This window comes from Guillardia theta (assembly GCF_000315625.1).
Source record: "Guillardia theta CCMP2712 unplaced genomic scaffold GUITHscaffold_44, whole genome shotgun sequence".
Lineage (NCBI taxonomy): Eukaryota > Cryptophyceae > Pyrenomonadales > Geminigeraceae > Guillardia > Guillardia theta.
The window spans coordinates 212,066-221,877 of record NW_005434630.1 but is presented as its reverse complement, the minus strand read 5'-3'; the positions used below and the strand labels follow the sequence as shown (position 1 = coordinate 221,877).

General features: G+C 52.2%; 5 protein-coding genes across 5 annotated transcripts; 2 read left to right on the top strand and 3 right to left on the bottom strand.

Moving 5' to 3' along the window:
- Positions 1–435: 435 nt before the first annotated feature.
- On the bottom strand, positions 436–3,384 carry GUITHDRAFT_110215 (hypothetical protein; the record flags this gene model as incomplete). Its single annotated transcript, XM_005830683.1, has 19 exons — positions 436–459; positions 846–1,100; positions 1,145–1,426; positions 1,478–1,537; positions 1,594–1,629; positions 1,676–1,729; positions 1,773–1,862; positions 1,905–1,966; positions 2,020–2,080; positions 2,128–2,181; positions 2,227–2,308; positions 2,360–2,425; positions 2,475–2,524; positions 2,574–2,633; positions 2,679–2,729; positions 2,783–2,848; positions 2,900–2,995; positions 3,042–3,296; positions 3,346–3,384. The coding sequence occupies 19 exons, from the start codon at positions 3,382–3,384 to the stop codon at positions 436–438; spliced, it is 1,743 nt and encodes a 580-aa protein (XP_005830740.1).
- A 911-nt stretch (positions 3,385–4,295) lies between these two features.
- GUITHDRAFT_153166 (hypothetical protein) lies at positions 4,296–5,141 on the bottom strand. The gene is made up of 3 exons (XM_005830682.1): positions 4,545–5,141; positions 4,441–4,491; positions 4,296–4,393 (listed from the first exon to the last, which is right to left on the bottom strand). The coding sequence occupies exons 1-3, from the start codon at positions 5,109–5,111 to the stop codon at positions 4,352–4,354; spliced, it is 660 nt and encodes a 219-aa protein (XP_005830739.1). The 5' UTR covers positions 5,112–5,141; the 3' UTR covers positions 4,296–4,351.
- Positions 5,142–5,388: 247 nt separating this feature from the next.
- Positions 5,389–6,157, bottom strand: GUITHDRAFT_153165 (hypothetical protein; the record flags this gene model as incomplete). Its single annotated transcript, XM_005830681.1, has 1 exon — positions 5,389–6,157. A coding segment is annotated over exon 1 (505 nt), but the record flags the coding sequence as incomplete, so codon positions are not given.
- A 165-nt stretch (positions 6,158–6,322) lies between these two features.
- On the top strand, positions 6,323–6,853 carry GUITHDRAFT_61123 (hypothetical protein; the record flags this gene model as incomplete). Its single annotated transcript, XM_005830680.1, has 1 exon — positions 6,323–6,853. A coding segment is annotated over one exon (531 nt), but the record flags the coding sequence as incomplete, so codon positions are not given.
- A 601-nt stretch (positions 6,854–7,454) lies between these two features.
- GUITHDRAFT_140207 (hypothetical protein) lies at positions 7,455–9,770 on the top strand (the record flags this gene model as incomplete). Its single annotated transcript, XM_005830679.1, has 4 exons — positions 7,455–7,718; positions 7,768–9,187; positions 9,475–9,614; positions 9,636–9,770. 4 exons carry the CDS (start codon positions 7,455–7,457, stop codon positions 9,768–9,770), a joined length of 1,959 nt encoding a protein of 652 aa, XP_005830736.1.
- Positions 9,771–9,812: the final 42 nt, after the last annotated feature.

The following is a 9,812-nucleotide window of genomic DNA, read 5'->3' as shown; positions in this document are numbered from 1 at the left end:
GCTCCTGGCCATGGTTGACAAGTATCAGACTTCAAGGACACTCCGCCATGCCTGTCGTCGTGGCAGGGGGATCACTTCACCCACATCCGATCTACCTCTCTTCCCTCTTCCTGCCTCCTCGCCATGCTCGCTCTTGTCCATGTAGCTCGCCATGGCCGAGCGGTTTGACTTCAACTACCAACATACCACCCCACCCCCCACCCCCACCCCCCACCCCCACCCCCCACTCCTCCTAGTGATACCTCTAGGCTAAGGTCAACCCCATCATTCTTGTTTATTCGGAACTGAGGCGGGCTCCGAGTCGGGCTCAGCGGCTCCGAGCGGCTCGGAGTCCGATCACCCGGGCCGGGGACTCCCAGTGAAGCCGGGACGACGTTGAGTGCAGTATGGTTGACGATTGAGGGAGGCAAGCCTTAGAATCGATAGCATACTTCATTAGACACACGAACTTAAGCACAACTGAATGAGCGTCACGAGCTTTAAGGGATCCATGTGCAGGACTCATGGGCGCTCCCAACCCCGCTGGGCCGAGACACTCTGCATGCAGGAGAATCCGAGGCTCTCGTGACCTGGCCGCCGCACAAGGAGGGGCAGGGAGGGGATGGGCATCTGTCCTCTTCCTCCTGCTGCAGTGAGGGGAGGGGGTTAGGAATGATCCAGGGGGGGAGGGAGAAGGAGATGATAAGAGTAGGAGGAGGGAAAGGTAGACGGACTGAGGTTCAGAGGGGAGGAGGTGGGAGGGGAGAGGATGGATGGGGTCAGAGAAGGAAGGAGGGAAGGGGGAGAGAGAGGGAGGAAGGGAGAGGGAGAAGGAGAAAGGGAATTGAAGGGGGTGGACGGGTTACCGAGGTCTGGAGCACTTGGATCATCAGCTGATCGTTGATGACTTTGCCGGACAACTCAGAATCATTAAGACGCTGAACGGGATGATGGATGGGGGAAGGAGCGACGAAGTTGGGCTGGTCGTTGGTCCTCGGGGACAGGAAGATTGCAGGTGACTTCCTCTCGCGCGTCTTGATCGTCTTGATCCTTGAGTGCTCTTGCCTTGAGGCGTCGCGACCCTTGGAGGCCCGAGGGTGCGGGGAGCTGCGATCAGGCTGCTGCATGAAGCTGGTCAATGACAGGCAAGAGAGCGTCAAGCAACCTCTAAGTCGAGCGTCTGAGCATACAAGTCTGGTTCGATAGAGTCGTCATGTTCGTCAAGGGCTGCACGAGCTTTGGAGGGAGTTGCCCAGTGCTTGTTTTCAGCTCCTCCCTGTTTATCGCGCATCTGAGTGGGCGTTGGCTTCATGTAGGACTCATGCAGCTCGTTGGAGCTAGCGCTGCGAGGAGAGAAAAGATCGTCCTGACTCGACTCAGAAGCTTCTCGGGGGGTCAACATCACAGGGCTTTCAATGGCCGCAGTCGCTATGCACTGAGCGCCGGCCTGGGAGGACGGAGAGATAAGGGGAAAGACATAGTGGAAGGAGGATGAGACCTCGGCCGCGTCCTTCCAGAACTTGAGCTGACCTTGGTACCTCCTCTCCACCTCAAGGGACTGTAGGGAAGGAATCTTGAAAGTCAGCTCAAAGGTACAGTCGTGATCATCATTACCTCCTCGCTCTTCATGACAGCCACACTCTGAAGCCGCTGAAACGGGTGGTCAGTAGCTCACGCGGGGAGCATGAGTCCGTACCTTGTTGCGATCGTGTAGCCTCTGATTCTCCTCTTCCAGCAACGTCACGCGCTCCTGCGGACAGCTGTAAACTTTCACCCCTCTTTGACTATCTCACCGTAAGCTCCTCATTTTGTTTCTGCAAACTCTTGGCGTCCTTGTCTTGCTCGGCCGTCAACGCCGCGTGCCTTTCAATGACGCTTTCCAGCTAAACGATCTCAGCTCAGACTCATCGGAAGGAGAAACTTACCAGCTGAGGGAGAGAGAGTGTGCTTTCTTTGGGATCCTGGTCCAAGGTCCGGCCCTCGTCCTCTACATCAATTATGTGTTGTCAGACAGAGGGCATGAAGGCATTTCAGTCTTACCGTTCAATAGGGTTATGAAATAGTACAACTGGGACCTAGCCATTCTCAGATGCGCCTTTTGCTGCTTCATGTTAGTCCTGGTTGGCAGAAATGTGAAAAGAATTCTACAATCTCGTATTCGGTGTTGACGTGCTTCAAATCCTTCTTCAACTGTTCTACCTCCTGATTTCGGTGTTTGAGGTCTGAGAAAGACAAAGGACGCTTTACCTTCTGCGCAGCCGTAGTCTGTCGGGCGCGCAACTTAAGCTCGCTCGTAGCAACAGAGTTCAGACTCTGTGCTTCTGTCAACCTGTCGTCAACAGATCAGTCGCAGGATTAACTCCTCCATGCAGGGAAACACTTCTTGGACAGAGATTGAACTTCAAGATTGAGCTCAAAGATCTTAGCTTGCAGTTCAGAGGCAGCCCTGCAAAGGTTTGTTTTACAAGATCGTTCACGGAAGTAATTTGACGCACTTGCGGTCATCACAAAGTTCATTGTAAGCCTGCTGTAGCTCGTCGAAACTCTGAAATGGGGCTCAGAACTTGTACGTCATGATATCAGACTTTGCTAACCTGCTGCAGATATTCGATTTGATCTTTCTGATCTTCTGTCACTTCCAACAAATTTGTAATCTAAGAATGATTGTCAGTGCATAATAGAAGCGAGTGCTATTCAACCTTCTCTGATTGCATCTTGCAGATTGTTGGCCAATCTGTGTCCTTCACACCCTGCTTTGTGTCAAGTTGAGCACAAGTACTTGATCAACTCAAGGCCTTGATACCTCCTGATCCTGAAATTCAGCTTGAATCTCTTCGGCAAACAATGTCGCTTCCAACTGATTCTGGACCTGTTGATTTCTTTCAAACTGTCTATGTCATGTTTACATGTGCATTCTAACCTCATTGAAAGAATGTAGCAATTGTTGCTTGTCTGCATCTAGATCGCTGCATTTCCTTCTCAGGGTAAGAACCTCGTTCTGCAGAGCATCTTTGTCCTAACATAAAAATAAATGCTGCCCTCAACTGCTTTTGCATCGATACCTCATCGAAGTTTTGTTTCTGCGAACTGGTCCCCTCCCCCGACGAGCATGAGATTGGATTCGAGTTACACTCTGCATTGTCTTCTGAACGATATTTCCTGATTTGATTCCCGATGTTCTCCTTCGACCCTTCGGATGTAACCGAGCCATGTCTGTCATCGTCCACATCGCCACCCTCCTGTTGCGGGCCCTGCCCGTCTTCAACAGCAGAGAGGCTTTGTCGACCGCCCTTCCTCAGGTTCGACTTGGATGTTCGCTGTTCAGAGCATGTGAGAGAGGTTGTGGTTCTAGAACCTTTCAGCAACCTGGTTGGGGAATGGGCCTGGACCAGCCGCCGTAGGCATCCGGCTTGTTTGGCTTCACCACGCTGTCAGTGCATGTATACGAATATGAGACAAGAATCATGACAAAATCACAACATTGAAACCACACAAACATCGCAAGACTTCCTACAATCGCATTTTCCGCACGACAGTGAGAAGTTTCATTTCGAATTTCCCATATTGCTCACTGCGTTGCAAACAGCGCCACGGGTGCACAAATGATCATCAAGGAATGTGTTGGTTCAGAAAGCAAGAGCAGGAAACATAGAACATGCTTCTTCTCTGTCATCAGTGACAGGAGACTCGTTGCCTCCTGGTTGCGGCATTCTGAGCCATTTCCCCGCCTCATTCTAACATGTACCCTCGGTTTGGGACACCCCCTACATCTCTGAATTTCTCCTTCTCTACCCAGGTATTTTTAATGAAAATATGGGGTACTCGTCAACACCCTACCCTCCATTTCCCATTGGGTTTGAATGGGTCCGATTCTACACGCCTGCCGGCCCCATGGTTGTGTGCAATCAGTTGCTGTTGTCAACACTCACAGACAGAGTTTGCCTCCTCCCAACGTCCTAGATTCTTCATCTCTTACCAGATCCTTTCCTCTTTCCTTGCATTCTTCATCTCTCCTTGGATTCTTCTTCCCTTCCCCGACCTCTCTCATCACCTTTCCTTCTTTCACTATGCTGCAGTTCCATGTAGTTTTGGATTTGCGTGGCTGTGTCAATGTCCATTCTTCTGCCAGGGAAGCGACCTCCTGTTGGAGCAGATTCTGCTCTGCCAACGAAACTTGAGAGCAAGTTTTGGCAGTGAATTCTCTTTGCAGTATTGTGTTTTTGACATCCTTGTTGCATTGCCAGAGCTGAATTCATCGTCCTGCTGCAAGGGCGTTTTCTTTATCACCTGGTCTAATCCTACATCACACTGACTCTGATAGCGGACGCACTCCCCTGGAGGCAGTGTATTCACAACTTGCTAATGAAAGCATCTATTCACTTGGTTGAGTCTGATCCCCCATACGTTCGGCATCCTGTCCACAAGACGTCAGATCGAAGCAAACAAGGGAGCATGCCTGACCTTCTCCATCTTCTGTACATGTTTTGACACCATTCGACCGCATGAAATCGCCTTGATCAAATCAAGTCACTCCCACGCCCGCTGGCATCACAGACAGAGCAAACCTCGGATACTGTAATTGAACAATTCTCAGCAATCCGCTCCCACTCCTCCCAGGTGATGTTCAGCTCGCTTTCCTTGGTCTGATTCCCAGCGTCACTTTCCAAACTTGCATCCATTTGCTCTTTTTTTGCAGCTTCTAGAGCTTCCAAGTTCTCAGGCGGCTCCGGGCCCTCGATCTCCTCCTCACTCATTATGGCCAATCGTTCAGCCAACGCTTTCTTCTCCATCTCCAGTATCCATTGGGTCTCGGTATTGTTGGCACTCGCGGGGCCGGGTTGCGTCTCCTCAGTCACTTGGGGGAACCAGATTTCTTCTTCTTCGGCATTCCGATCGTTGCTTACGTCAGCACCTATCATCAGAGAGAGCGAATCCATCCGGACCTTGGAGATCTCTGGATCAGTGAAAGAACTCTTCTTCATCAAGTCGATGACCATCTTGATGTCGATCGGGAGCGCTTCTCCGATCTGTTCAAGCTTCAACGCCGCCATGAGCATCGTTTCGAGGATCGGCTTCGAGTCTGCAAACCCCCAGTGGTTGATGACCTGCCAAGCAGCAATGACGTGCGGCATGGAGCAATGACGTCCGCCAAGGATGGCGTGTAAGACACATTTCATGACGTAGTGATGGGCGCACTCGTTCTGAGACAAAGTCGACATGTTTTGCCACTTCTCGTCTGGACTTGTTCCCTGCAAGACCCAAAGAAGAACATCGGATATGACAGGGTCTAGAACCTGGTTCGATCTTGCTTCTTCCAGGCAATCGAGTGCCTTGAAAACCATGTAAGCTAGTAGAAACACAAACATCATGTAGCATGTAGATCACTCACCCTCGACCTGACGTTCAATCCTTGCTTCGTGCAAATGATGACCACCAGACTCTCTAAGATGGCATAAACTTGAAACTCTGGGCTCATACCCTTTGCACGGATGTCTGATACCAGACGTAGTGCATCCTGCATGAAATCGACATTCGATCCTGTCGAATTTGTTGTCCTCGCCATGTTTGCGATGGACGACAGCAAGGCACAGTAGGAGAGCTGTGCATTCTTGCTGTTGTCAGTGTGCAATCTCCGCAGATCATTCATGCTTTCTGCCAAACTCACTGTTTCCGAGAACGTAACTTTGCCCATGTGGGCAAGTGCGATGAGCACGTTGAAAAGGTGTTGGAAAAGCTCATCTTTTGCATTTGCGCTGATTTGATCCTCATACATCCAATTTGCAGCCTTATCCACAAGCTCTTCCAGATCTTGTTTGTGCACTCGGCCGTCCCAAGCATCCGACTCTACCTGCTCTGCTTCCTTCACCAGGCACGAAGAGGTTTCTTGGTCACACACACCATTCCCCCTTAGCCGCAATGACAGAGAAATCCGGAATGATTGCTTGAGATGGAGGACAAGAGAAAAGTGTCCCATCATTCCTGTTCCTTGCATGCTTCTAGATTTATCGAAATGCACATCGGTTTGAATACGACATACCAGGCAAAGCAAGAATACGAAACAAGCTCTCGTCATCGTATGTCCCATCAAGAAGGAGTGGAGAGAAACATATCAACCAAAGAAAACTTCTTCCTGCATGAAACAGAGCTGGTCTCTTCCACCGCCTGCCTCCCCTTTTCACCGTGCCATCAACAGTGTACAGCAGTGTTAAGCCGGACTGTATGGTTATGAGGGGGATGAGGTACTCGATGAGCAACTACTGGCATGGCATCGGGCAACGAAAGGTCGCGCAAGAGAAGGAGGAAGGAGAGCGAGGGGGAGGAGAGAGAAGGAGATGAAAGAACGAGGCAGCGACGAAAGACGAGCGGCATATGCGATCACGGGCGGCAGCGATCGCGATGCAAGGACTGCAGGGGAGGGAGCATATGCGAGCACGGGCGGCAGCGATCGGGATGCAAGGACTGCAGGGGAGGGGGCATATGCGAGCACGGGCGGCAGCGATCGCAATGCAAGGACTGCGGGGGAGGGAGCATATGCGAGCACGGGCGGCAGCGATCGCAATGCAAGGACTGCAGGGGAAGCGGCATATGCGAGCACGGGCGGATCCGATCGCGATGCAAGGGCTGCGGGGGAGGGAGCATATGCGAGCACGGGCGGGAGCGATCGCAATGCAAGGACTGCGGGGGAGGGAGCATATGCGGGCACGGGCGACGGCGATCGCAATGCAAGGACTGCGGGGGAGGGAGCATATGCGAGCACGGGCGGATCCGATCGCGATGCAGGGGCTGCGGGGGAGGGAGCATATGCGGGCACGGACGGATCCGATCGCGATGCAAGGACTGCGGGGGAGGGAGCATATGCAAGCATGCAAAAGTTTGATCGTGGAACGTACAGAAATGAGCTTTTGTTCCGGGTATCAAGGAGTAACAGGGATGGTACTGCCGTGCTGTGCTCTACAAGCAGGAATCTGACCAGAGGTTCGAATCACATCGTACCAGAAGGTCCTGATCGGCTCAAGTCTGCTGGATTGCTGCTAGCTGGCCGCTGGACACTTGGGCTGATGGAACTTCGCATACGACAATAGGTTTATTATCTTCAAGATGGCTCAGTCTATCCCGAAATTGGATAGACTGGCACAGAGCTGTATCAAGTTGTCATTGGACTCGTAGTGGGTAGGCTCAGTGCGAATGACCTTCATCTGTTCAAAACTGAGGCATGGTGCGTTCAAGTACATAGTTGGTTGATGGTAATTCAATGCAACGGACCGGGAGTCCGGGCCCGTCCGATCAGTGAACCCGAGTCTCGAATCCCGGAGTCCTGCCGGCGCCGGGCCATGATTTTTCGGTCACGCAAAAAAAAGGAGTTTCCTTTTCAGGCAGGTATTAGTACCACCCTACCCCTGTATTTTAGACTCACCGGAAGAAGAGAATACGGGTGATGCAGGGGTACTGCATCCTGTCGCTGTCCTAAAGGAGAAATGCTCACGAGGCGAAAGACGCGGCAGCCGCAGCCTTTCAAGGCCGGGAGAGATCAGAACAGAGTGAGGGCAGACGGAAGCGAAGCTAGAGACGTGGATGACGTATCAAGTGAACGCTCGACTCCAAGGAAGCGAAAGAGCCCGACACCTCCTCTTGAAGTGAAGATAGGGCAGGCAAAGTTCCATGTTCACGACGTCGTGTGGGCGAAGATAAAGGGTAGCGGCCCATGGCCCGCAAAGATCGTGAAGTTGGAAGACGAGCAGGTAAGCTGAGGTAGGGTCTCTGTTCTTGAGACTTATCTGGTTTTGATAGGCGGAGGTTCAACTCTTCAAAGGCTCGACAGAAATTTTTGCAGTGAACGACCTGACTGCCTTCGGAGAGAAAGAAACTCTCAAGTTTCCGAGCAAGAAGACACAGAAATTTGTTAGCGCAGTCAAGGAAGCAGAGGAAGCGATGACTGCGGTCGAGGGCATCAAAGAAAATCTGGAGGAGGCAGGAGATTCTCATGAAGGGGAGGAGGATGAGTCGCATATGAGCGAGTACGAGAGGATGAGGCGGGCCAACATGGACCGCAACAAGAGCATCCTGCAGACTCTGCAGATCCCAGACGTGAGCATCTTCAAGCCTGTCGAGTCGAGCTCGACCGGTCGGTTGGCGCGTGTTCGAGGGCTGAAGAGCAACAGAGCAACCGAGGTTGTTCCTCCTCGTGAAAGGTCTCTGAGGCTGCAAGGAAAGAATCCTGACGGTGAGAGCATGGGACTGCCGGCTGATTGGAGGGAACCGACGAGGTTAAGACCTGTGATGTTTGATCCGCAAGAGCAGCAGGAGAGACAGGAAGGCGACATCGCCGTGAGCAAGTGTAAGATCAAACCTAGAAATTCTACGGAGGAGGAGGCAGAGGAGGATCTGCAGAAGACACTTGCTGTGCTCGAGAGGATGAAGACGCTGTCTATGCCGGCCGAAGAGTCGAGGGAGGGAGGAGAGGAGAAGCTGTCGCAGGACCAGTACCTTGCTGGCCTCCTTTCACTCTCAGTGGCCGAGAAGGATATGGCCAAGGTTGTTCCTGAGAAGATTTCCTCCATGGCAATCCATCCTGACGAGGCGAATGTGATCGTGGCGTGTGGAGACAAGAGGGGCAATATCGGGATCTTCACCCCCGATTGGTCGACAGGAGACGACTGCGTGTCGTCGTTCCGGGTGCATTCATCCGCTGTTAAGTGGTTACAGTTCAATAGTGCTGACTCGTGCTTGTACTCCGCTTCCTACGAGAACATCATCAGGCGGTTCGACCTTGCGCACATGTCCTTCATGGAAGTTCTCCGGTTGGAGGAGGACGACGACGCTTTCATAGCCTGTGCTGCCTTCCGGCATGACCGCCACAGCATCGTGTGCGGGATGGGTGGAGGGAGTGTGATGCTATTCGACAGTAGGAAGCCGTCAGAGAAGAAATTTCAACTTCACAACAAGACCGTCCGTTCTGTCGCCATCCACCCTGGCAACGATTTCCTGCTCATGACGTCGTCCGTAGACTGCTCAATGAAGTTGTGGGATGTAAGGAAGCTGACTGGAAAGCAGCACTTGATGAACTTGACTCATGGAGCTGGAGTCGTCTCTGCCACGTTCAGCAGGAGCGGCAAGTTTGCTGCTTCCCTGTCTTGGGACAACACGATCCGCATCATCGACCCGCAGACCTTCAACGAGCTGCACTCAATGCAACATAACAACCAGACTGGTGAGGTGACGACGAAGTTGATGGTGAAGTTGATGGTGATGGTGAAGTTGATGGTGATGGTGATGGTGATGGTGAAGTTGATGGTGATGGTGATGGTGATGGTGATGGTGATGGTGATGGTGATGGTGATGGTGATGACGGTAGATGAAGTTAGTGATGATGTGATGAAGGCTTAGTTGCATTGGTAGTGAGAACTGGAGGAGGAGGAGGAGGAAAGGGAGGGGAGTAGATCAGACTAAGAGAGAGGTAGGAGATGGGGCGATGAATGATCTAGTTCGGCACAACAGGACGATGGCTGTCGACGTTTGGCTGCTCCTTCGACCCCCTCCACGAGAATTTCTTCATCACCGGCTCCATGGCAAACCCTCGCGTGCTCGACGTGTTCGACGCCTCACGAGGGAAGAAGATTCGACAGCTGAAGCATGAGGTGAGCTGTTAGTCTTGTAAGGTTTGGAGAGTGAGAGCTGAGCAGAACTATGTGAGCATCACGTCTATCAACGTCTTCCATCCTGCTCGGAGAGTCATTGCAGCAGGAAATTCGAGTGGGAAGGTCTTTGTGTGGAGAGAGGAGCAGACGGAGTGAGAGGAGGGAGCGGGTGAGGGCAACGGAAATCAGCTGCAGGGA

Bases quoted from the DNA above. Each gene is read 5' to 3' on its own strand.
- GUITHDRAFT_153166 (XM_005830682.1), bottom strand. From the start codon at position 5,111: ATGCCGCACGTCATTGCTGCTTGGCAGGTCATCAACCACTGGGGGTTT. The intron at 4,492-4,544 runs GTTTGCTCTGTC...GATTTGATCAAG, and splicing joins GTTCAATTACAGTATCCGAG to GCGATTTCATGCGGTCGAAT. The intron at 4,394-4,440 runs GTCAGGCATGCT...TCTTGTGGACAG, and splicing joins ATGTACAGAAGATGGAGAAG to GATGCCGAACGTATGGGGGA.